Source organism: Triticum urartu, chromosome 1A, assembly GCF_056163025.1.
Source record: "Triticum urartu cultivar PI428250 chromosome 1A, HENAU_Tu73, whole genome shotgun sequence".
NCBI lineage: Eukaryota > Viridiplantae > Streptophyta > Magnoliopsida > Poales > Poaceae > Triticum > Triticum urartu.
In genome coordinates, this window is record NC_141873.1 from 558,101,106 (window position 1) to 558,122,479 (window position 21,374).

General features: G+C 46.8%; 3 protein-coding genes and 1 pseudogene across 5 annotated transcripts; all 4 read left to right on the forward strand.

Annotated features, from left to right (window-relative positions):
* Positions 1-770: 770 nt before the first annotated feature.
* On the forward strand, positions 771-2,301 carry LOC125533119 (putative protein Brevis radix-like 5). The gene is made up of 4 exons (XM_048696889.2): positions 771-944; positions 1,027-1,545; positions 1,648-1,961; positions 2,220-2,301. The coding sequence occupies exons 1-4, from the start codon at positions 771-773 to the stop codon at positions 2,299-2,301; spliced, it is 1,089 nt and encodes a 362-aa protein (XP_048552846.2).
* Positions 2,302-7,102: 4,801 nt separating this feature from the next.
* Positions 7,103-9,488, forward strand: LOC125538979 (uncharacterized). 2 transcript variants are annotated; one of them, XM_087531358.1, is made up of 3 exons: positions 7,103-7,242; positions 7,640-7,786; positions 7,985-9,488. In XM_087531358.1, the coding sequence occupies exons 2-3, from the start codon at positions 7,645-7,647 to the stop codon at positions 9,208-9,210; spliced, it is 1,368 nt and encodes a 455-aa protein (XP_087387484.1). In that variant the 5' UTR covers positions 7,103-7,242; positions 7,640-7,644; the 3' UTR covers positions 9,211-9,488. The 2 variants fall into 2 exon arrangements, with proteins under 2 accessions (XP_087387484.1, XP_087387485.1); XM_087531359.1 differs by lacking the exon at positions 7,103-7,242 and adding an exon at positions 7,251-7,402.
* A 2,450-nt stretch (positions 9,489-11,938) lies between these two features.
* Positions 11,939-15,098, forward strand: LOC125538986 (F-box protein At2g26160-like; annotated as a pseudogene). Its single transcript, XR_015609585.1, has 3 exons — positions 11,939-12,056; positions 12,244-12,945; positions 14,235-15,098. The product of XR_015609585.1 is annotated as an F-box protein At2g26160-like (transcript).
* A 2,602-nt stretch (positions 15,099-17,700) lies between these two features.
* On the forward strand, positions 17,701-19,574 carry LOC125538992 (putative F-box protein At1g65770). Its single transcript, XM_048702340.2, has 2 exons — positions 17,701-17,855; positions 18,035-19,574. The coding sequence occupies exon 2, from the start codon at positions 18,040-18,042 to the stop codon at positions 19,255-19,257; it is 1,218 nt and encodes a 405-aa protein (XP_048558297.2). The 5' UTR covers positions 17,701-17,855; positions 18,035-18,039; the 3' UTR covers positions 19,258-19,574.
* Positions 19,575-21,374: the final 1,800 nt, after the last annotated feature.

Consider the following 21,374-nt stretch of genomic DNA (forward strand, 5'->3'; position numbering starts at 1 on the left):
TTCACGCAATTCAAATAAAAAGGAGGGCGCACTAACAGGTCATTTATCTGGTTTTGCCTTTTGATTGTGATTTTCCTTAGAACAAAGTAAAAATTTAGCATGTAGTAGTTTTTAATATTGAAACCAGTTTTCGAAGTCGAGTGAACATTTATTTAACATAGTGAATATTTTATTATGACCAAACATGAATATTGCCTCGTAGACAGTGGAAGATATCCACAAATATTATTCAGGTACAATTTTTGTTGGTTGAAACACTTCACAAAGTTACGAGAACATTTTATCTTTGATGCATAATTAAAAATAAAATTAAAAAATGTTTTTTGTGTGCTTCCATGAAAAGCACATATGTATTTCTTGTGAAGGCATAGATTTGTTTCCGCGAGAAGCACATCTGTGCTTCGCCGAAAGAACAAAAAAAGTCATGTTTTTTGCTTTCATGAGAAATACAAACTTGTGTCGCACGTCTGTGCTTCTTAAAAAGAAAAAGAAAAATATAATATCTTTGCTTCTTTAAGAAACATAAATTTACTTCTCGTGGAGGCACTGGCTTTGGTTTACTTCCGCGCGCGCTGTGCTTCTTGGAAAGAAAGAAAACATAATTCTATATGGGCCGGCCCATTCCTACCCTGGCCGTTCGAAATCCGAAATCCAACCTCTCGACCGCAGCATGCAGCAGGGATTCGAAATCCGAAACGCCCGCGCCGCCCGTATAGCTCGCGCACGAACGTAGCCAAGAAATACGCCGTCTGCATTAACTGCGCCTGCCTATGCGCACAAGCCTGCCTGGTTTCAAAATTTCATCTTCTTCCCGATCCAACTTCAACTCGTCCCGGCCAGGAGAGGAGAGGCCGGCGATCGAGATGCACGCGTGCTTCCGTGGCGGCGCCGGCGACAGCACGGCCGCCAGGTCCATCAGCGTCGTCAGGGGCTTGGCCAAGAACGTACGTACCCCGTGCCTGCATCTGCGTGCGCGCATTGCTTGCTTCGTGCCTGCTGATCAGTCTGTCTCTCTTGTGTTTTCAGATGAAGGCCATGTCTCTCAAGGCGAAGGCGGCCGGGGGTGTCGGTCATGCGCGGCCGCGGCGGAGGCAGCAGAAGGAGGCGGACCGTGAGCGTTACATGGATGGTTCAGGGCTGACGTCGGCCAAGATCACGCCGGCGCATCTGCGGGACGAAGCGGACGACCGCCGGCATGATCATCTGCTGCACACGGAGGACCGGGACAAGTGCTGCTCTCCTTCGCTGGACGCCGACGACGATGCGGCTGAGAAGGGCGACGACAGCGCCGACGAGTGGGTGGCGGAGCCGGAGCCGGGCGTGCTGATGACGCTGGCGCCGCGCCCCGACGGCACCAACCGCCTCCGGAAGGTGCGGTTCCGGGACGAGCTGTTCGACGACTGGGCGGCGCAAAGCTGGTGGGCGGACAACCACGACCGCATCGTCGAGCTCTACAGCCTTGTAACCCAGTCCGACGGCGATGGCAACGACGACACACCTGCCACCCCGTGCCAGTCCGAGTCCGACGAAGAAGAAGCGCTGCCGGTATGCACGCACGGCTGCGCTTGATCTGATCGATCATTTGCTTGATTCGATTCGACCGACTGAATTGCAATGCTTGTGTTGTGGTGGATTTGGTTGGCACAGGATGATGCGATGGCGGCCGGCGAGCCGTCCAGCGGGAGCAGGTCGAGCGGCACGGCGGGGTCGCCGATACTGGGCCTGGTCACCGCGCCCGACACCCTCAGAGGATGCAAAACGCCACCAACAGTGACCTCGACACCTAAAGCGGTGGCGCCGGCGGCCCAAGAAGACGAGGAGGAGGAGGAGGGCGACATCAGCGACCACCACCAGAGGAACACGCCGTGGAGCGAGTGGGTCGAGGAGTACGAGCCCGGCGTGTTCATCACCGTCCGGGCCTACCCCGATCACCCCCTGCAGCTCCGGCACGTCGAACTCAGGTACCAATGTCCAAGATGAAGAGATTGAGGCCCTGTTTGGATTAGCGTTTCTGCTCGTTTTCTGGCCGGTATAAGATACGGACCTCCTCCGGTTCGTTTTCATTTCAGGCTGATCTTAACTGTTGACCTGTAACTTACACCTGTAGAATAAATACACGCGTATAAAATTACCCCCATTCCAAGCGGTGCCTGAGGTGTGAAGCTAGCTAGTAGGTATTGGACTGAGAATGATTGAATTGGTGTTGCATTTCATTGCAGCCGTGAGAAGTTCGGCGAGGTAAAGGCGAGGGTGTGGTGGCAGGAGAACAAGGACAGGCTGCGCAGCTTCTACTCCTTCTGAAGCTCTGCCCGCATCCATGTCCTCGGTCTGGTTACAGATGAACATACCATGCTCATAATCAGCATTGCAAGGTGAAGAAAAGGGAATAATGGAATTATGCTAGTACATGCTACTGCACTAAAAAAGGATTCATACAAATCAACAAATACAGTACACGTTCTAATTCTTTTTTTTTTGCGAGAAACCTAATATTTGTTCCGGACACTTGGCGAAATTGTGTCTGCGATTCCTGTAATGTTCTTCAGTTGTACTAGTACTTAGTACATTAGTTCTCCCCTCCCATTGATCGACTGGTGATGTGCATATGGTTTCTTTTCTTATAAGGCTATAAATTCTGTCCACACTCTTGTTCGCCTAGGTTCAGAGTTTCAGACATAGTGCATAGAGTTTCAGGCATACATACGTTCACTGGTAAAGTGAGTCGCTGGCCTACACTACACGTGGCTCTACGATGCCTATGCAAATACCCAACACATTCAGATTGCCCCGGGCGTCGCCGATAGCGACACCGTCACGATCCTAGACCGTCTTCAAGGGCTATGCAACAAATGTTTATGTCCGGTTTTGCCGACATGTTCGGGCGTGTTCATGAATATTTTCATATTTATCTGCAAAATCATGGTACCCACTACCCAAGGGCATTTCTACTTCTCCGCCTTAGGGCCTGTTCGGTTGACAGGGAAAATGGAGGGGTTTGGGAGGGATTGGCAGGGATTACACCCTCTACAAGTCAAAACCTCCTTCAATCCACCCCAATCCCTCTATGGGGAGGTGTAACCGAACAAAGCCTTAGCGGATTTTAATCCAACAGTTTATATGCGCCATGGAGTTTCAACCGGAACAAGAAACCGTCGCGGCCGATGTGAGTACTGAAGACTCTGCAACACTGCATGCCACCATGGCAAACCACCGTGCACGCCGAACAACACTAGGCACCGATGACCTGTCAGTAATGGAGGAACTATACCGTGGCGATTTGATTTCAGATACCCCGAATTGATAATCTGATACAAGTTCCCTAGGATTTTAGAGCCAGGCTACAACGACTTGGAGAAGAAGAAGAAGATGACTCGATCCACGAAATGCGCTATAAGGGAAAGGTATTATGTGCGGTAAAGAAATGGTCAGTTAACAAAAGCGTGGTGAAAGTAAGCTCCACGAAATGCGCTATAAGGAAGAGAACGGTCGAGTAAAAGTGGATTCTATCGTCGCCGTGAGCTATTGATCTCTTCACACGTCAACCGATCGTTCTCTTCCTCCTTTGAACCTTCAGAGAGCTCGGTGTTGAATTATTCGAAGAGATTCAATTTTGTCAGGTTCAGAACATCTGGATCCTGAAAATTGCACCTTGCTGAAGATGATCCTTGCCCACAAGGATGAGGAGGAGGAAACCATGAGCGAGTGGTTCCATTGGAGAATTCTGGGAACGTGTACTTGATGGAATCAACATCGTCCCAGGTAGCCTCTTCGAGTGACATGTTCAGGCACTGAACCAGCTCCTGTGTAACCAATTTTTGGTGTCTAGGAACAAGTCTTGTGTCTAGTACCATGATTGGTGCCACTTTTGTCTTGCCATGTGAGTAAACCAGAGGAAGTCCTGGAGCTGTAACAGCCAGGACCTGAGTGTTTCCTTAACTGACTGATGCGAAAGCATCATGTATCTGTGTAGTGTCAGGTAATTGTAGTTTGTATACTTCGCAAAAAAAAGGTAATTGTAGTTTGCATGCTCAAGTACTCACCTTCTGTAAAATTATGAAGGGGCCATAGAGTTTTGTTGCAAGTTCCAGTCCTATTCTTATACCAAATGCCGCCAATCGGTATGGTTGCATTTTTAATAAACCATGTCACCAACTTCATATGTTACGTCAGTCCTTTTCATATTCGCATGCTTTTTCATTCTAACTTGATCTTTCTAACAAATTGTGTTGTAATTGTTGATGTATGCTTTTTTTCCTTCTAAAAATGTTCTAGCCTAAGTGCCTAACTATATACACTGGACCAGGAACGTATATTTCATTTATAAGAGGAGGAGGCAATCCATATAAAATCTGAAACGGGGTGAACTTGGTGGTTGTGTGGTAGGAGGTGTTGCATCACCACTCAACAAATAACAACCATGAACACTTTTTAGGCTCAGCAAAAGACCATACTTCTCAAATAAGCCTCTATCTTTGGTTCATCCTCTCAGTCTGGCCATCTGTTTGAGGGTGATGTGTGGAACTATTTAGAGCAACATTCAGATATTTGAAAATGGTTTGCCAAAAAATGCTGGTGAAAATCATGTCCCGATTAGTCACGGTTGACACTGGCATGCCATGTGATTTGGAAGTGTTGTCTACAAATGTTTGTACCACATAGACATAGTTGAGGAAGACATGAATTCAAAACCTCTCAAGTCATATAGCTGTGAGGAAGTGAAATGCACCCTTTTTCAAATGTTCCCGACTAAAGCATAGGTGCCTGATGGTTATCCGATGCATTCCTTTCAACGACATTGGGACATCTGTGGTGCTGAAGTTTCAACATTTTCCGAATTTTTTGAGGTGAAGAAAGTCTCGAGAGCATCAATATAGATGTCTCTTTCCTGGACACCGTGCAGCAGATTGTAGAGATCCTTTTAGATGTTATCGATGCCTTGAGAACAGTCATCGAGCGCATGAGTGCCGCAATGCCTGGCGTCCCCTCAGCTCCTTGGGAAGAGCTATTGTGTCGCCATTGCCCCGCCTCCCTGTCGAGCACCAACAAGCTCCATCTCCATACAAGGTCCAGGAAGAAGCCCTGCCCCTCTCGAAGGCATTTTGTCGTGATTCTTGGGCATCGATCGTTTCTGCTCCTGCTGGCTCAATGGCCCCGACGGATACCTCGATGCGGCCCACTTTGGAGAGGCAGGCTGAGTTGCTGTGCTCTGAGCTCCTTGGTATGGCTTCCTTTCAGCTTGAGAAAACGGTCCAGCCTCTGCGTGATGTCGTTGACTCTATGAAAGGTTGGATGTTGCGGATGGAGAGCTTCATGGAGCGAGCTGAGGCTGCACTGGGCGGGCTCTCCCTGACGCCGCCTGTGTTTGCAGACTACTCATGTGTTGCACCCTTTGATTATGCCCGATGGTAGCTTCGACGCTGAGAAGGGAGACGAGCTTCATGGTCGTTTCTCCCCTCGGGCTAGGGCCAGCTCATCGCCATTAGCCTCGGAGGGACTTGACAATGATGTGGTTGTGACTCCGGTGTTACAGATCATGCCCGAGCTTCGGGAGTTGTGTGGGGGCCTGGTTTTGCCTTTGTGTGTCGAGCAACTACAGGTAGACCCTCCCGAGATCTCGAGTGTGGCTTTGCCACCAACATCACCCCTGGAGTCGAGCCAGATAGCTGATGCTGAGGAGAGTAGTGATTTGGACAGTGCAATCTCTCGCTCTCCCAAGTCCATTGGGCGTCAGGCGTTAGTCATCGAGCGCGGAGTTCCAGATGTTGCTGCCCTTCCCTCATCTGCGACCATCGAGCAGGTGATGCCCGTGAGTGACATGGCCATTGAGCCAAGTGTGTTGGCACCTACTCCAACTCCAAATTCAAATGCTCTCTTCGTGAAGGAACTTTGTGACTTGCTCGCTAGCGTGGAGGTTGCTAGATCTGGTTTGGGCAGGTCGATTGCTTGCCTCCTGACAAGAACACCAATAAGGGGCAAACAAAAGAAGATGGGCAAAGGCAAGAGTGACATCATAGGCAAGGCGTCTCTGGTTGCTTGATGGATAATCTTCGGTCTCTCGGCTTGTTCTCTTGGATTGGGAGGTGCATGATGTCTTGTGTTGTGGTGTTTTTGTTGGGATTCACTTGGCGTAGTAGTAGTGTCAGGGTTTATGGATGTTGTGCATTCAGAGAGTTTGGCAAGGGCCGACTGTGTGGTTGGGGGATTTCGTGCCATGTGAGTAGTTAGTCCGTGCTCTATTTATGTAGGTTTTCGCCCAGTTTTTCTTAAATTAACTGGGCAATTCTCTTCTTTTTAATTAATCGATGAGGCAAAACTTTTACCTCCGTTTCGAAAAAAATTTAGACAATTCTTGTCCTAATCCCGTAGGTGAATGATCCCACATTGCTTTCTTGATGGATTGCACCGTATCTCTGTGTGTCTAGGCTCTTGCAAATCAAGACTTGGTGGAGTTGATGAAACAAACTAGTGACCAAATGCTAAATGTTGAATTTCTTCCTGATGGATTCTCTACCATATATAAATTTTTGTGTCTGTTTTGATCACTCTATGGGCCATTTAGCTTGCGAGTAGGCCCTACATGAGCATGAATTTCAAAGTCCGCAAGGAACACACATGTTTGTTAAATCATCCGAGCCCCAAGCCCAGCCTCAGCCGCAAGGTTATCAGAACTCTTGTCATCAGGCACTTGGTTTCCCTCCCATTCCTGCTATTGCTAAGTTTCGAGTAGATGGAGCAGATCATCAAATATTAGATCTTTTAGTGTTATCTGCAAGGATTCAACATGACATTACCTTGGATCTTGGGCTATGGTGTGCCCAAGAGTTGTTGATCCATCTGTGCTTGAATCTATGTCATGTCGGGACGGTAGGCATAGCAAATGATTTATTGCTATCCCGTCGACATCAGATGGATTGCATAGGAACATCTTTTAGAAAATAAAAAAATGGGTCGACATCATTTTATTATTGTTTCTTCATCTTTTAGAAAAGACTTAATTTTATAAGGCACATGCTGACTAAATACATCGATGCATCCCCGCTATAATAAAAGTAAAATACATCGATGCAAAAAAAAAAACTGGTCTTTCTGTAGGACGCCAGCTCCTTTAATCTCCTCTTGCCTGCGTGTTTAGAAAAAAGAAAACCTCTTCCACTCTACTCCACTGACGGCAGCGGCGCGGCGACCAGCGCACCGCGGATCGACCCCAGCTCCGGCACCGGGAGGACGGCGCCGCTCTCTCTGGTACCCGACTCTCCCTTCTCCTGACGCCTCTTCCGCTTTTCTCGCTCGCTCGGAGGGGCATGGAAGCTGGGGCCTTGGCCGTTGGGTGTTCCTCCCCGCGCCCGCCGTGGTCGTCCGGCCATCAGGCGCTTACGGCAGATCGACGCCTGCTCCGGCAACGGTACGGCGCTGCTCTATGGCGCCATCCTCTTCCTCTCTTGCTAGCCCGGGTTCTGGGGTTTGGGTTTCCGTCTCGGCTCCCGCCGCGTCCGCTGGACATGCGCGCCAGCCGTTCGACGCATTGCCTCTGCGCGGGGATGTTGCTGTGCCGTGATTTTTCTCGTTGTGTTATGTTGGATGGTCGATGTTCGATGAAAGGGCAGCGATCGCTGATGATTTTGTTTCTTTGCACTTGCAGGGACGATGGCGGCAGAGGAGAAATCACAGTCGCAGACCGTGCGCTCGTGGTCGTCCATCCCGCTTGACCTGGCCGGCCTGGTGCTCCGCCTGCTCCACTCGTACGCCAGCCGCGCCCGCTTCGCCGCGGTGTGGTTCGCACGGGGAGGTAATGCTGTGGCCTGTGGGGTTTGGCCGTTTGGGTTTCTGTCCCGCCCCGCTGCGTTCGCTGGCCATGAGCGCCAGGTGTTGGACGCATTGCCTCTGCGCGAGGGAAATGCTGTTGTGCCGTGATTCTTCTTGGTGTGTCTTCAATGTCGGAAAGCGAGGCAACGTTCACTCATGCTGTTGATTCTTTGTTTTGCAGGGATGATGGCGGCAGAGAAGAGACCCAACTTGCAGCCGCCGGTGCTGTCATGGTCGTCCATCCCGCTCGACCTGGCTGGCCTGGTGCTCCGCCTGCTCCCCGCGCACGCCGATCGTGCCCGCTTCGCGTCAGTTTGCCCGCAGTGGCGTGCCGCCGCGAGGCAGCAGCTGCTGCCACCACCACTGCCGCTGCTTGCGCTCCCTGACGGCACCTTCTACAGCCTCCCCTATACCAAGCCCTTCCGTTTCCCTGGCTGCGGCTTCGCCGGGTACCAGAGTGCCTGCGGCAGCTGGCTTGTCTTCCCCCGCGACGACGGGTGCTTCCTGGTCGATCCCTTCTCTAGGGAAACAGTGACGCTCCCTCCTCTCTCCAGCGTCCGACTCCGGCCTCCAAATGCAGTCGCTAAATGGTCGTATGAGCATGGGGCAAAAGTAGCTGACCCTTATGTCACACGGATGCATATCAAGGACTCAGACAAGCTGCACATAAGTAAGCTAGTCGTGTGCTCACCAAATCTTGTTGCTGCCCTTGTCGGCATTGGATACACCAGTCAGATTCTAATGTGCCAGCCAGGGGCCTTGTCATGGTCAGTACGTGCATACGATCGGTGCAAGAGGTTTGAAGACATGTCATTCTACCAGGGCAAGCTCTACGCCCTCACCAAAGGCGAGAACCTTCTTGTGGTGAACATCAGCGGCGACCAGAGCACCGGGGATCCACAGGTTTCTCGTATTGGACAAGTCATCAAGGGTGATCCATGGTATTCAATTGCGTTCACCAACAACGCTATGCTCTGCAAGAAGCTCTACCTGGTTGAATCCTGTGGGGCAATGCTGATGGTACGCAGGACGATTGTGTGCCGGGTTCCTGAATCTGGGCTGTATGGTGAAGCTGTTGCTGGATGGAGCGCGTTTGAGGTTTTCAAGGCTGACTTTGAGCATTCACGGTGGGTCAGTGTGTCGACCGTGGGGGCTAACCAGGTGTTGTTTCTAGGGCGAAGGTGCTCCAGGGCTGTGTCCTTGTCTCCGTATGGGGTCCTGGGTGATCAGATCTCGTTCTTGGATGATGATGAGGAAAATCGTATGGAGTATGGCTATGACAAGGAGAACGCTTCTTTTGGCACCTATGACATAAGATCTGGCGGGTTCAGTTCTGTTCACCCAGAGATCTCATGGAAGCGTTGCGATGAAATGCGCCTGGCTGCATGGCTCTTCCCTCATGACTGAAGCGCTGTTATTTCTATGCAAGCTGCTACCAGGTTATCGGACCGTGCTATAGATGTTATTGTACAGTGGTTATTTTGCAAGCTGCTCATATGTTATCTATCTTACCATGGTATGTATGGTAGTTACTGGTTGGTATGGTGTTCAGTGAACCCATTCAAGCCATGAAATGCATTAGCAGTACTAGTATGGTTATCAGTACTAATGCCTGAACTCATTATGGTGGTTACTATGCAAGTTGTTAACTGCATGGGTTTTTGAACTAGTACTGTGGTTGTTTCTGTGCCTGCGAACATGGTCTGTTTTATCTGAACTAGATTACTCTGTTGGTTGCAGAGCATCAGTAATCGTCTGAAGTAATTATGGTTTGTTACTGTCTAAGTTATTGCATTGGTTTTCAACTAGTGCCGTGGCTGTTGTGCATATGGAAGATTTGCGATGTTTTTGGCTTGGTGGCCTCTGACTCCCTATAGTGGTAGATTTGCTTTGTGCTCAAGTAGATATCTTGTGATGAGCCTTGTGCAGCTGTGTGGTTTGAACACATATTTCAAGATTTTTTTCAAGTACAGAGCATCTTTTTGCTGTCTACACAGTTATTAGACAGTGGAACATGTGCGTAGATAATATTTTGAATTAAATATATTTATTTGTCATTTGCGTTTGAAAACAATACTGAGTCATTTGCGTGAGGTTTGCTTTTAATTTTTGGGTGAGTACAACATCTTTTCTAAAAGGAAAATCATCTGCCCCCTCCGTTTCTGCGTTTGCTGGGTCACCCAATAATCATTTTTTTGTTTTTTACTTTCCTTTCTATTCCCGCTTCTATCTTTTTTGTTTCTTTTATTTTTATATTTTTATATCTCTTCTCTTATCATTATTTGTTTATATCTTCTTTGAATTATATTTTGTATGTTTCTTGTCCTTCGTCTTTACAAAATATTTCAGGTGATAGTTTTTTGTTGGGCAATTTCAAAATAATTTGTTTATTGATGACTTGATCAATAAAACTTTTATTTTTTTAGAATCAATATAACTTTAATTAGTTCTTTCTTTCCTCCTCCACAAGAAAAACTCTTTCTCCTCCCGTCAGTGCCGCCGTCAGTCTATCCCATCTCAGATGGCTTCTAGGCCATGTAGGTGCGGAGGATCTCGGCCCCTCGCCGACGGGAGGGACCCCACTCTCGTTCTTGTTAGGTTTAGCGTCTTGGTTAGGGTTGTGTGGCGGCGGCGACGTCCATTCGTAGGAATAATGTCTCCCACGTTCTATCCCCACGCTGATGGTGCGTCTAGTATCGTTGAATGGTGTGTGGAGGTGTGTCTTCGTCGGTTCTCGTGGGATTCGGTCGGTGCTGATTTTCGATAGTTCTGTTTGGATCTGGTCTTCGTTCGTCTTCATTTGAGTATTTATAAGTTTGATCCTTTCGATCTAGGACTTTCTTCATCAGCGATAGTTGTTGCTCTGGTGTGTTGGTCTTACGGGGTCTTAGCACGGCAATTTCCCTATTGTCTACTACAAAAAGGTTTGTTCGGCTTTGGTGAGGGAGGGGCAATGACGGTCTTAACCCATTTTGTTTGTGAAATTAGCATGTTGCGTGTTTCTTAAATAGATAAACACATTTGTTTATTTATTTTGTGGGAGAAGATAAACACATTTCATAGACTAACACATTTCATAGACTAACACTTCAAAAAAAAAACACATACAGAACATTAATATTTGTATAGCTAAATGTATTTTCCACACTGACAACATATTAGAACCATATTTAAGGATATTTATGAAGAAAATCACAGCACACGAATTTGTTCCAATTATATTATATAAATGTGGGGAAATTATTTTCTCTCCCACACGGAGCGCTAATTATATGCTTGGTGTAGATGGCTTGAAGATGAATGTATGAGAATAGGGCGACTGAATCGAAAAGTTGGAAGGGTTTCTTCAAGTTGCCTTCCAACACATGGAGGTCAATGGCAGACAAAGGATGTGTTGTCCATGTCGTAGATGTGGAGAAAACAAGAATGGTAAGAACAAAGATGAATTTGAATATCATTTGTGGAAGAGGGGTTTTAGTGATGGTTATACGCGTTGGACATAACACGGTGAGGATCTGACGGCAGTGACGATACCGAAGATGTTCATAATGAGAGAGATGGCGACGACGCACATGTACCGGGTAAACACGAAGATGAATAAAATTAAGAAGACACGAATGAGAAAATCGAAGGTAGTGAGAATATAAGGAGATGTTGGATGACGTGCATGATCAGATGGTGCAAGACAGAAAGTCCAAATGAGATAGAAAAGTTTGAGCAATCATCCATGGAATTGTAAACCCCTTTGTATCCTGGCAGCGAAGAAAAGCACACGCGCCTTGCAGTCGCACTAAAAAAATTCTAAAGATCAAAACAATCCACAATTTGGCCAAACAAAAGCGTCGACACATTGTTAAAATATCTTGCAAAGGTTTGGCCAAAGGCAACAAGTTGCCTAAGTAGACCTCATAAATGTTTAACAAATTATTATTTTGTAAAATGTAAATACTTGTACTAATTCAAATCTCTAATTAAGGGTTTTGGAAAAGAAAATGGTTTTAAGATGCTGTTTTCCAAGAGCTGGGGGGCGCCGATTAAGGGCCCGGTCCATATAGCTGGGCCTGGGCTGCACACATCCCTCGAAAATTACCCTCAGTTGGTCACACACAAAAAAAACTTACCCCTCAAAAAAAATTTTTGGTCCCGTTCGGGAAGCCACACCACTCCGGCACCGGCGTCCCCGGGGTGCAACAGGAGTGGCAGCCTGCCACCGGCGTCCCCGCTCTGGCACCGGGACGGCGCTGCTCTCCCTGGTACCCCGCCTCTTCCTTCTACTCACCCACCTTTCTCCTTCTTCCCTCGATCGCCTACAGGGGGTGTCTCTGTCCCTGCATCAGCAGCGTCTGGTCACGCACACCAGCTGTTCGACTTATTGCCTCTGCGCGGCAGAAAAACGTTGTCTTGCCGTCATTCTTTGCTGATGTTGTTTCTTCTTTGCAGAATCGATGGAAGCAGAGAACAAGACGCACTCGCAGCCACCGCCGTTATGGTCAGACCTGCCGCTGGACCTGGCAGGCCTGGTGCTCAGCCTGCTCCCCGCGTACGCCGACCGCGCCCGCTTCGCTGCGGTGTGCCCGCGATGGCGCGCCGCCGCGAGGCAGAAGCTCCAGACCCCTGCGCTGCCCCTGCTCGCGCTGCCAAACCGCACCTTCTACAGCATCCCCTATGATAAGGCCTTCCGCTTTCCAGGGTGCGGCTTTGCTGGGTACAAGAGCGTCTGTGGCAGCTGGCTTGTCTTCCCCCGCGACGATGGGTGCTTCCTTGTCAACCCTTTCTCCAGGGCGGTCGTGACGCTCCCTCCTCTCTCGAGCGTCCGACTCCGGCCTCCAAATGCAGTCGCTAAATGGTCACTTGAGCACGGGTCAAAATATGCCGACCCTTACCCTACATGGATGCATATCAATAAGTCAAAGAAGCTGCACGCAATTAAGCTAATCCTGTGCTCGTCAAACCTTGTTGCCGCACTGGTCGGCGTTCAACACACTAGTCAGATCCTAATCTGCCAGCCAGGGGCCTTGTCGTGGTCGGTACGCGCGTGTGATGAATGTAAGGATTTTGAAGACATGGCATTCTACCAGGGCAAGCTCTATGCCCTTGACGATGACGAGAACCTCCTTGTGGTGAACATCAGCAACGACCAAAGTGTTAGGAAAGCAACTTATCTTTATTGAAGGCCCAAGGGGCATATATATATTACACATGACTTGAGGTGCAAGGAAACTAAACATAGACTAATAAGGACTCCTAGACCAATACTAATACTCCTTAACACCCCCCCTCAAATGCAAAGCGTATGCAATAGCATTGCATTTGAAGAAGTGTAATACTAAAAAAAAATGATAATCCAGATCCGTGTCTTGAGAGTGTCGCCGTAGCATGAAGAGTCTTCAAAACCTGTCGAGTCGCCAAAATGAAGAGATGGCACATCAGAGAAAGACACCGCATCAATAGAAGATACAAAAGAAGTATCAAGAGAAGATGGGTTGTCGAAAGAAGATAGCACATCAAGAGAAGAAGCATTGCTTAAAGAATCATGGCCCATGAAAACCGACGGCGAAAGAAGCTCGGCGGCAAGAGAATGGGCTTAGATCAACAATGCAAAGAGAGGCCACAGAAATCCTATACAGAGGACAATGACCAGAAAAAGGCTGACGGACAAAGGTATGTTGGACTCGCATGGCATGAGAAACACAAAATATCAACGGATTTGGTGGACGCAGTGAAAAACAAAGAAAACTAGAAAGCATAGTAGACTAGATGCAATGACTAAAAGACTAGCAGCGGTGGCAGCAGAAGGAACGTGAAGCTTTTTTTTTTTTACTCAACACATGCGCAGCAACTAGCAGGCTAGCAGGAACGCAGCAGCTGAGCAGAGCAGCAAAGGGCAGCGGGAACAGTAGCAGCACGCAGATGGACGTGCGGGAGCAGAGCAGCAGCCAACCGGGAGGAGTACACGCGGGCGGAGCAGCCGTCATCGGCCTTAGCTGGATGAGGCGGCCTCGATTTGGATTGGAACGGGGTAGTAACTTGATCTGGCGCACGCGTGTGTACGCGGCGCCGTAGCCAACCAGGTCGAGGCATCCTGCCTTGCGGGCGATCACGGCTGGGCAGGCACACGTCACCGGCGTCACGGGCATCACGGCTTGGATCGACCGAAGCAGCTGGGCGGCAGGTGCTCCGTGGTACGTGGTAGGTGCCCACGCAGCTTGGGAACGATGCCAGAAGACGAGATCGACCCAGAACAGATCGATATAGGTGGAGAAAAAAAATTGGTTCGTAAGGACGAGTTGCAGCGTCCGGAGACCTAAACCTAGGCTCTGATACCATGTTAGGAAAGCAACTTATCTTTATTGAAGACCCAAGGGGCATATATATATTACACATGACTTAAGGTGCAAGGAAACTAAACATAGACTAATAAGGACTCCTAGACCAATACTAATACTCCTTAACACAAAGCACCGGCGATCCACAGGTTTCTCGGATTGGAAGGGCCATCAAGGGCAAGGCGGATTTCAGGTTATACCATGTTGCGTCTGAAGAGAATGGTTTGCCCGTCAAGAAGCTCTATCTGGTTGAATCGCGTGGCATGTTGCTGATGGTACGCAGGAATATTTGGTGCTAGGTTCCTGAAATTAGACCTGGAGGGCCTCGTAAAGCTATTGCTGGACAAAGCGAGTTTGAGGTATTCGAGGCTGATTTTGAGCACTCGCGATGGATCAAGGTGTCGACCATGGGGGATAACCAGGTGCTGTTTCTGGGTCGAAGGTGCTCCAGGGCTGTGGCCGTGTCTCGGTACGGGTTGTTGGGCAATCACATCTTCTTCTTGGACGATGATGACGAGTATCGTGTGGACTACAGTTACGTCGAGGAGAACACAGAATGCAGTGCCTATGACATGCAACTCGGCGACATCTCTTCCCCTCATCCAATGATTTCCTGGAAGCGCCGCAAGGAGATGCGTCTGGCAGCATGGCTATTCCCCCAGGACTGAATTGAAGGTGTTGCATTGTTGTTGGGTTGTTGCTATATATAAGCTACTCCCATGCTATCTGACCATGCGATAGATGTTTATTTTGCTGGCTGCTCACAGGTTAATGGTATGGTGTTCGGTGGTCTCATGCAAGCTGTGAAATGCGTTAGTATAACTTGCTTATGCCGTTAGTTGCCATGTGTATCAGTAAATTGCCTGAACTAAATATGGTGTTTACTATGGAAGCTGTTGACTCCATCAGTTTTCAAGTACAATTGTGGTCATTACTATGTCAGTAAATGATCTTAAAATGCATCATTGCTTATCTGTATCTTCCGTTTGATGATATCATCCTTTGCGATAATTTTGCACTCTGAATTGGTAGATTTGCTTGCGTGGTTTGGCTGAATTTGGAGATTCAGTCACTGCTTGAGAGTAGTTTATCTGTGCTGCCGCAGTTACTTTCTCAGCCCCCTTCACCGGTCAAAGGCGACATAAATTGAAATTACTATGCGTGATAAGCTGCCAGGCCATGTTACCATGTCGTGGATTTGAAGAGTACAAAGTTGTGATGAGCCTTTCTTTTTTGTATAATCGTGATGAGCCTTATGTAACTGTGCTTGACCAAGCATGGATGTTTTTGGATGAGTGCAGTTTGTTAAAAGGGATCATATGAATGGGAGCACTGTTAACTACTCCCTCCGACTGGTCTTAAAAAACGTCTTACATTATAGGATGAAGTAAGAGTTTTTTATTCATATGTGCCCTCCTTTTGCTTGGTCGCCCAAAAACTACAATTTGTTTTTCCTTTCTTTTCTTGCTTATATTTTTTCATTGTTTGCTTTTTAATATGTATTTGCATCACTATTTTTTATTTTTAGTTTTATGCCTCTCTATTTTTTTTCTAATTTCTTTTTTCTAAAATCATTGTCCTTCGCCAATATATAAGCCATTGATGTTATTTTACAGGTGATAGTTGTTTATGGTGTACTGGTCTATATAATTATGTTACCATGTCGTGGATTTTTTTTTAAAACGGTGGCAAAGATTGCCTCATCTACTAATTAAGTAGAAAAGAATTGCCCAGGGCGGCGTAGTAGTTGTGGTTGGGTCAGGGTGAAGTGTGAACGGACATAGAGAGAGGGTGAGAGAGAGAGAGATCTAGGTACACCCGCAAAAAGAGAGAGAGAGAGAGAGATCTAGGTTAGGATATGTTCGTGTGTGGCTGCTGAGTTGGCTGCCTAGTCAGCTTTGACTTGGTCAAAACCAGTTGACCAGGCTAAAACCGAGTAAGGGTTGTGTTTTGAACTGTTTGATAAGTTAAGGGTGTAGTATGGCCGGTTTTAAAGATGAGGGTTGTAAATCAAACTGCCTGGTTAGTTCAAGGTTGAAATGTGGATTTTTCTTAATTTGGAGTTGCAGTCGATGTTCCGGGGTACTTTCATCTGTGTGGTCGCAGTTAATTTTTTTGTCCCCTTCACGGGTCGAAGCTGACATAAATTGAAATTGATATTTTCGCTCCAGGGTTGTTTTGCACTACATCTGGGAGCATCTTGTGCACTCATGCGTAATGAGTTTATTTTTCTACACATATGTCCAGAAAATAATATTTCAGAGAGATACTGTTACCCCAGTAGACGGATTCCATAGCCCTGCAAATATATTAAACTTGGAGCATGATCTGATTAGCTAAGTGTTTTCCAGTACCTATCTGCTCATGTTTGCTTTAGCTAAGTGTTTTCCAGTACCTATCTGCTCATGTTTGCCGGGAAGCTTCTGAACTCACATTTGATATCCGCTCTTTGCAAGATGGATCTCTCTTGGTTGGCGAGCCCAGCAAGATGGATCTCTTTCTTGGAGTTTCATTTTTGGTTTTTGCTTCTTCTTCATCTTGCTTTTCTTTCTCTGTATTTACATTTTTTAATTCTGTAAATTTATATCCATGTGTGTTTCTTTTCTTCTTCTTGTTAGTAGTTGCTTTATTCTACCTTTTCTTGTCCTTTTTGAGGATCTTTTCTTCTTCTTTTTATCCCATCCACAGGTGAAAAATTCCTATTGCCACTCGTTGTGTGGAATAAGCATGGTCAACATAATTTTGAATCCTCATGGGGCCGAACCATTTTAGCTAGGGTGGGATTTTTTTATTTCTTATTATTAGAATTTCTTTTTGTCTTCACTTTTATGGATTTCATAAATTAATTTATTGGGGTTTCCCTTTTTGTTTCATTTTTCTTTAATTCCTTTACTGCCATTTTTATTTTCCGGTCGCTAAAATTTGTATTTATGTTTTTCTGCATCATTTTCTATTTTTACGAATTAAATATGTATACATATATTTATCTAATGCATGGAGTATTTTTTCCCTACTAATGAATATATATTTAGGTATTTTAAAATAGTTATATCTGTGGATAGTGGAATATATTTAATTATTCTAACATATTGTACCTTTATATCCATCGAAACATTTTTTTCAGCAGGGTTTTATTTGCCCATGTGTGTCTAACAAAATATACACATCATGTTTGTAAATTATTTCGAATAGTAAAAGAATTTATACAAAATTTAATATGCACCATCTTTGCATTCCATGAACCTTTATTTTTCTTTAAAACAAATTAAAATTATTCACAGATTTCGTGGGGCCAAACGTCACTAAGATATAGTAGCCCGGATGACCTTTGAATTCGAACCACGTGACATGTGTGGTAAGCAATCCAAACTATTCTGAAAAAAAAAGACCTTTGAATTCAAACAAAAACACCTGAAAAGAAATTCTGTAGTTTTTATGTTAAGTTGAAGACGGTCACGGCCATTTCAAACGTTGAATCGATTGGGAAATAAATCCCCCGGAAAAAAGAAAAAGAATGGGAAATAAATACATTTTGGCTGAGCCATACAGGTAGGTTGGCTGGGCCTGGCTTGAGCCATACAGGTAGGTCACCCGCTCCCATTCGGGCTTCCACGCTGCACTCCCTAAAAAAAACTCCACCCGCACAGCAGCCAGAGCGGCGAGCTGCTCACCGGCGAAGCGCGGCGCGGACGGCCAATCGACCCCGCTCCCGGCGCGATCTCTCCGGTACCCACCTCTTCCTTCTCACCTCATCGTCCGGCGTACTCTTTTGCTCGCTCACCGGAGTTCTCTTCCTTGCTCCCGCCATTTCCGCTAGCTATGCACGCCAGGTGTTCGACGTATTGCTTGCCGGGTCTGGGACTGGTTGCGATGTACGATGACATGATCTTGTTGCTTTTCTGCAGGACTGATGGAAGCAGACAAGAAACCACGCTCGCAGCCCCGGTCACCGTGGTCAGACCTCCCGCTGGACATAGGAGGCGTGGTGTTCAGCCGGCTCCCCCGGTACGCCGACCGCGCCGCCTTTGCTCTGGTGTGCCCGCAGTGGCGTGACGCCGCGAGGCGGCAGGTCCTGACCCTGCCACTGCCGGTGCTCGCGCTCCCAGACGGCACCTTCTACAGCATCTTCTACCCTACGCTCTATTCCTTCCCTGGCTGCGGCTTCGCGGGGTACGAGAGTGTCTGTGACAGCTGGCTCGTGTTCCCACGTGACGACGGCTGCTTCCTGGTCAATCCATTCTCCAGGGCCACCTTCATGCTCCCTGCTCTCTCCAGCGTCCGACTCCGGCCTCCAAATGCAGTCGCTAAGTGGTCACTCGAGGATGGGTCAAAAGTTGCTGACCCTTACACCACATGGATGCATATCAATACGGAAAAGCTGCACATAAGTAAGCTACTCCTGTGCTCGCCAAACCTTGTTGCTGCACTGGTTGGCATTGGACACACCAGCCAGATTCTAATGTGCCAGCCAGGGGCCTCGTCGTGGTCAGTGCGTGCTTATGATCAGTGTAAGGGGTTCGAAGACATGGCATTCTACCAGGGAAAGCTCTACGCCATTGCCAATGACGAGAACCTCCTTGTGGTGAACATCAGCCAGGACCATAGCACCGGCGATCCACAGGTTTCTCGGATTGGACAAATCATCAAGGGTGAGCCATGGTATCCAGCTGTGTTTGAGGACGACACTATGTGCTGCAAGAAGCTTTACCTGGTTGAATCGCATGGGGTGTTGCTGATGGCACGAAGGACAATCATGTGCCAGGTACCTGGACCTGGAGCGGTGCCTATTGAAGTTGCTGGACTGACTGGGTTTGAGGTTTACAAGGCCGACTTTGAGCATTCACGGTGGGTCAAGGTGTCGACCGTGGGGGATGACCAACTGCTGTTTCTAGGGCGAAGGTGCTCCAGGGCCATGTCTGTGTCTCAGTACGGGTTGCCTGGTGATTATATCCTCTTCTTGGATGATGATGAGGAGAATCGTATGGACTACTGCTACGACAGGGAGAACACTTCTTTCGGCGCCTATAAAATGGGATCCGACGGTGTCCTTTTCCCTCATCCCTATATCTCCTGGAAGCTTTGCGATGAGATGCGTCTGGCTGCATGGCTCTTCCCTCGGGACCGATGAGAATGAGTCGTAATGCTATATATATGCAAGCTGCTCCCAGGTTATCTGGCCATGCTATAAATGTTGTTGTTCCGGGGTTATTTTGCAACCTGCTCATAGGTTATCTATATATCTGACGGTGGTATATATGTATGGTGGTTGGTATAGTGTTCACTGGTTTACCTACAAGACGTGAAATGCGTTAGTAGTATTGCTACTATCTATCTATCTGAACTTTGTTACTCTGTTTAGTGTTGTTTGTTAATCAGCGCTTGTCTGAAGTTATTATGGTGGTTTTTGATTAGTAACGTGGCCTATGAAAGATCTTAAAACGCACCATCGCTTATCTGAATCTTTGTCACTGTGGTCTCTCTTTTTCTTTCTTTCCTTTTTTGCGATGAATTGGCATGGTGGTCTTTTTTTTTGGCTGAAATTGCTACAGTACCTTGTAATGCATCCTGAGCTGCTTGTCAGGTGCGTTTGATTTGATTTGAGATTCAGCTAGTCAGTGCTCCGGAAATATTTTATCTGTGCAATTGCAGTTAATTTATTGCTCCCTTCACCGAGTGATAGTGACAAATTGGAATTGCCATACCTGACAGCCACCTTTTTCGTGCTGTGATTTCAAAAGCACGAAGTTTATTTTTCCCGCAAAAAAAGCATGAAGTTTATTTGAGTGGCTACTTATGAACCCAGTGATGCTAAAATGGATATGCCTAGAACAGAGAGGGGTGCAGTGCCATTAGAATGAACTGTAGGTGTTGTTTGCACTGCGCCAGAGAGCATCTGGTGCATGTCTCCTTTGCTTATTTCATACTCCCTCCGTCCAAAATTATCGCGTCTTAGATTTATCTAGATACTGTTGTATCTAACACATCTAAGACAAGTAATTTGGAACGGAGGGAGTACTCTTAGATTTCTATTTCTACAATTGTGTCCAAAGGATAATAGTTTTGTAACTTTTGTTACCCCAGTACACGCAGACCATAACCCTGCAGAACAAATTAAACTTGGAACAGGATCAGAATAGCTAAGTGATTTCCAGTGCTTATCTAGCCATGTTTCCAGGAATCATGTTAAATATGTATGCACACCTGGACCTAGATTTATTAACATTCCGGCAATCGCATCTTCTTCTTGGATGATGACGACGAGTATCGTATGGACTACTATTACAACGAGGAGAACACATCGTACGGCGCCTATGACATGTGACTCAGCAGCGTCTCTTCCCCTCATCCAATGATTTCCTGGAAGCGCCGCATTGAGACACGTCTGGCAGCATGGCTCTTTCCTCAGGACTGAAGTGAAGGTGTTATATTGTTGTTGGGTTGTGGCTATACAAGCTGCTCTCATGTTATCTGACCATGCTATAGATGTTGTCCAGTGTTTATTTTGCAATCTGGTCACATGGTATATCTATCTGACATTCTGACTGGTATGTATGGCGGTTGCTAATGTGTTTTGGTGGTCCCATGCAAGCCGTGATATACGTTGGTATTTAACTTGCTTACCCTGTGTCCCTGTCAGTTGCGATGTATCGTCAATCATCAGTTGTCTGAACTTAATACTATGTTGCTATGTATCGTCAACATGTTAAATGTATTGGTTTTCAATCAATACTGCGGTTGTTGCTCTGCCTATAAAGATCTTAAAATACATCTATCTAAATCATGTAGTGATGGTCCCTTTTTTTCATGTGATGTCGACTCCCTATAGTAACTAACTCTGTAGTGGTAGATTTGTTTTGCAAGTTGCTCAGTTTTTATGATATTTAACTTGTGATGAACCTTGCGCGGTTGTGCTTCTAGTGTAGTTTGATTGAATTTGGGGATCCAGTCAGTGGTCCGGGGTAGTTTCATCTGTGCATTGGCAGTTATTTTTTTTGTCTCCTTCACAGGTCGAAGCCGACATAAATTGAAATTGATATATTTGCTCCAGGGTTGTTTCCACTGCATCTGGGAGCATCTGGTACACTCATGCGTTTGTTTTTCTACACATGTGTCCAGAAAATAATAATACAGAGAGATATTGTTACCTCAGTAGACGGATTCCATAGCCCTGCAAAATATATTAAACTTGGAGCATGATCTGTTTAGCTAAGTGATTTCCAGTACCTATCTGGTCATGTTTGCTGG

What these genes read in the sequence shown, in the direction of transcription:
- LOC125533119 (XM_048696889.2), top strand. Translation starts at nt 771, where the DNA reads ATGCGCACAAGCCTGCCTGGTTTCAAAATTTCATCTTCTTCCCGATCC. An exon ending in TCAGGGGCTTGGCCAAGAAC is followed by an intron (nt 945 to 1,026) that starts GTACGTACCCCG and finishes TTGTGTTTTCAG; the next exon opens with ATGAAGGCCATGTCTCTCAA. An exon ending in CTCCGGCACGTCGAACTCAG is followed by an intron (nt 1,962 to 2,219) that starts GTACCAATGTCC and finishes ATTTCATTGCAG; the next exon opens with CCGTGAGAAGTTCGGCGAGG.
- LOC125538979 (XM_087531358.1), top strand. Translation starts at nt 7,645, where the DNA reads ATGGCGGCAGAGGAGAAATCACAGTCGCAGACCGTGCGCTCGTGGTCG. An exon ending in GGTGTGGTTCGCACGGGGAG is followed by an intron (nt 7,787 to 7,984) that starts GTAATGCTGTGG and finishes TTTGTTTTGCAG; the next exon opens with GGATGATGGCGGCAGAGAAG.
- LOC125538992 (XM_048702340.2), top strand. Translation starts at nt 18,040, where the DNA reads ATGGAAGCAGACAAGAAACCACGCTCGCAGCCCCGGTCACCGTGGTCA.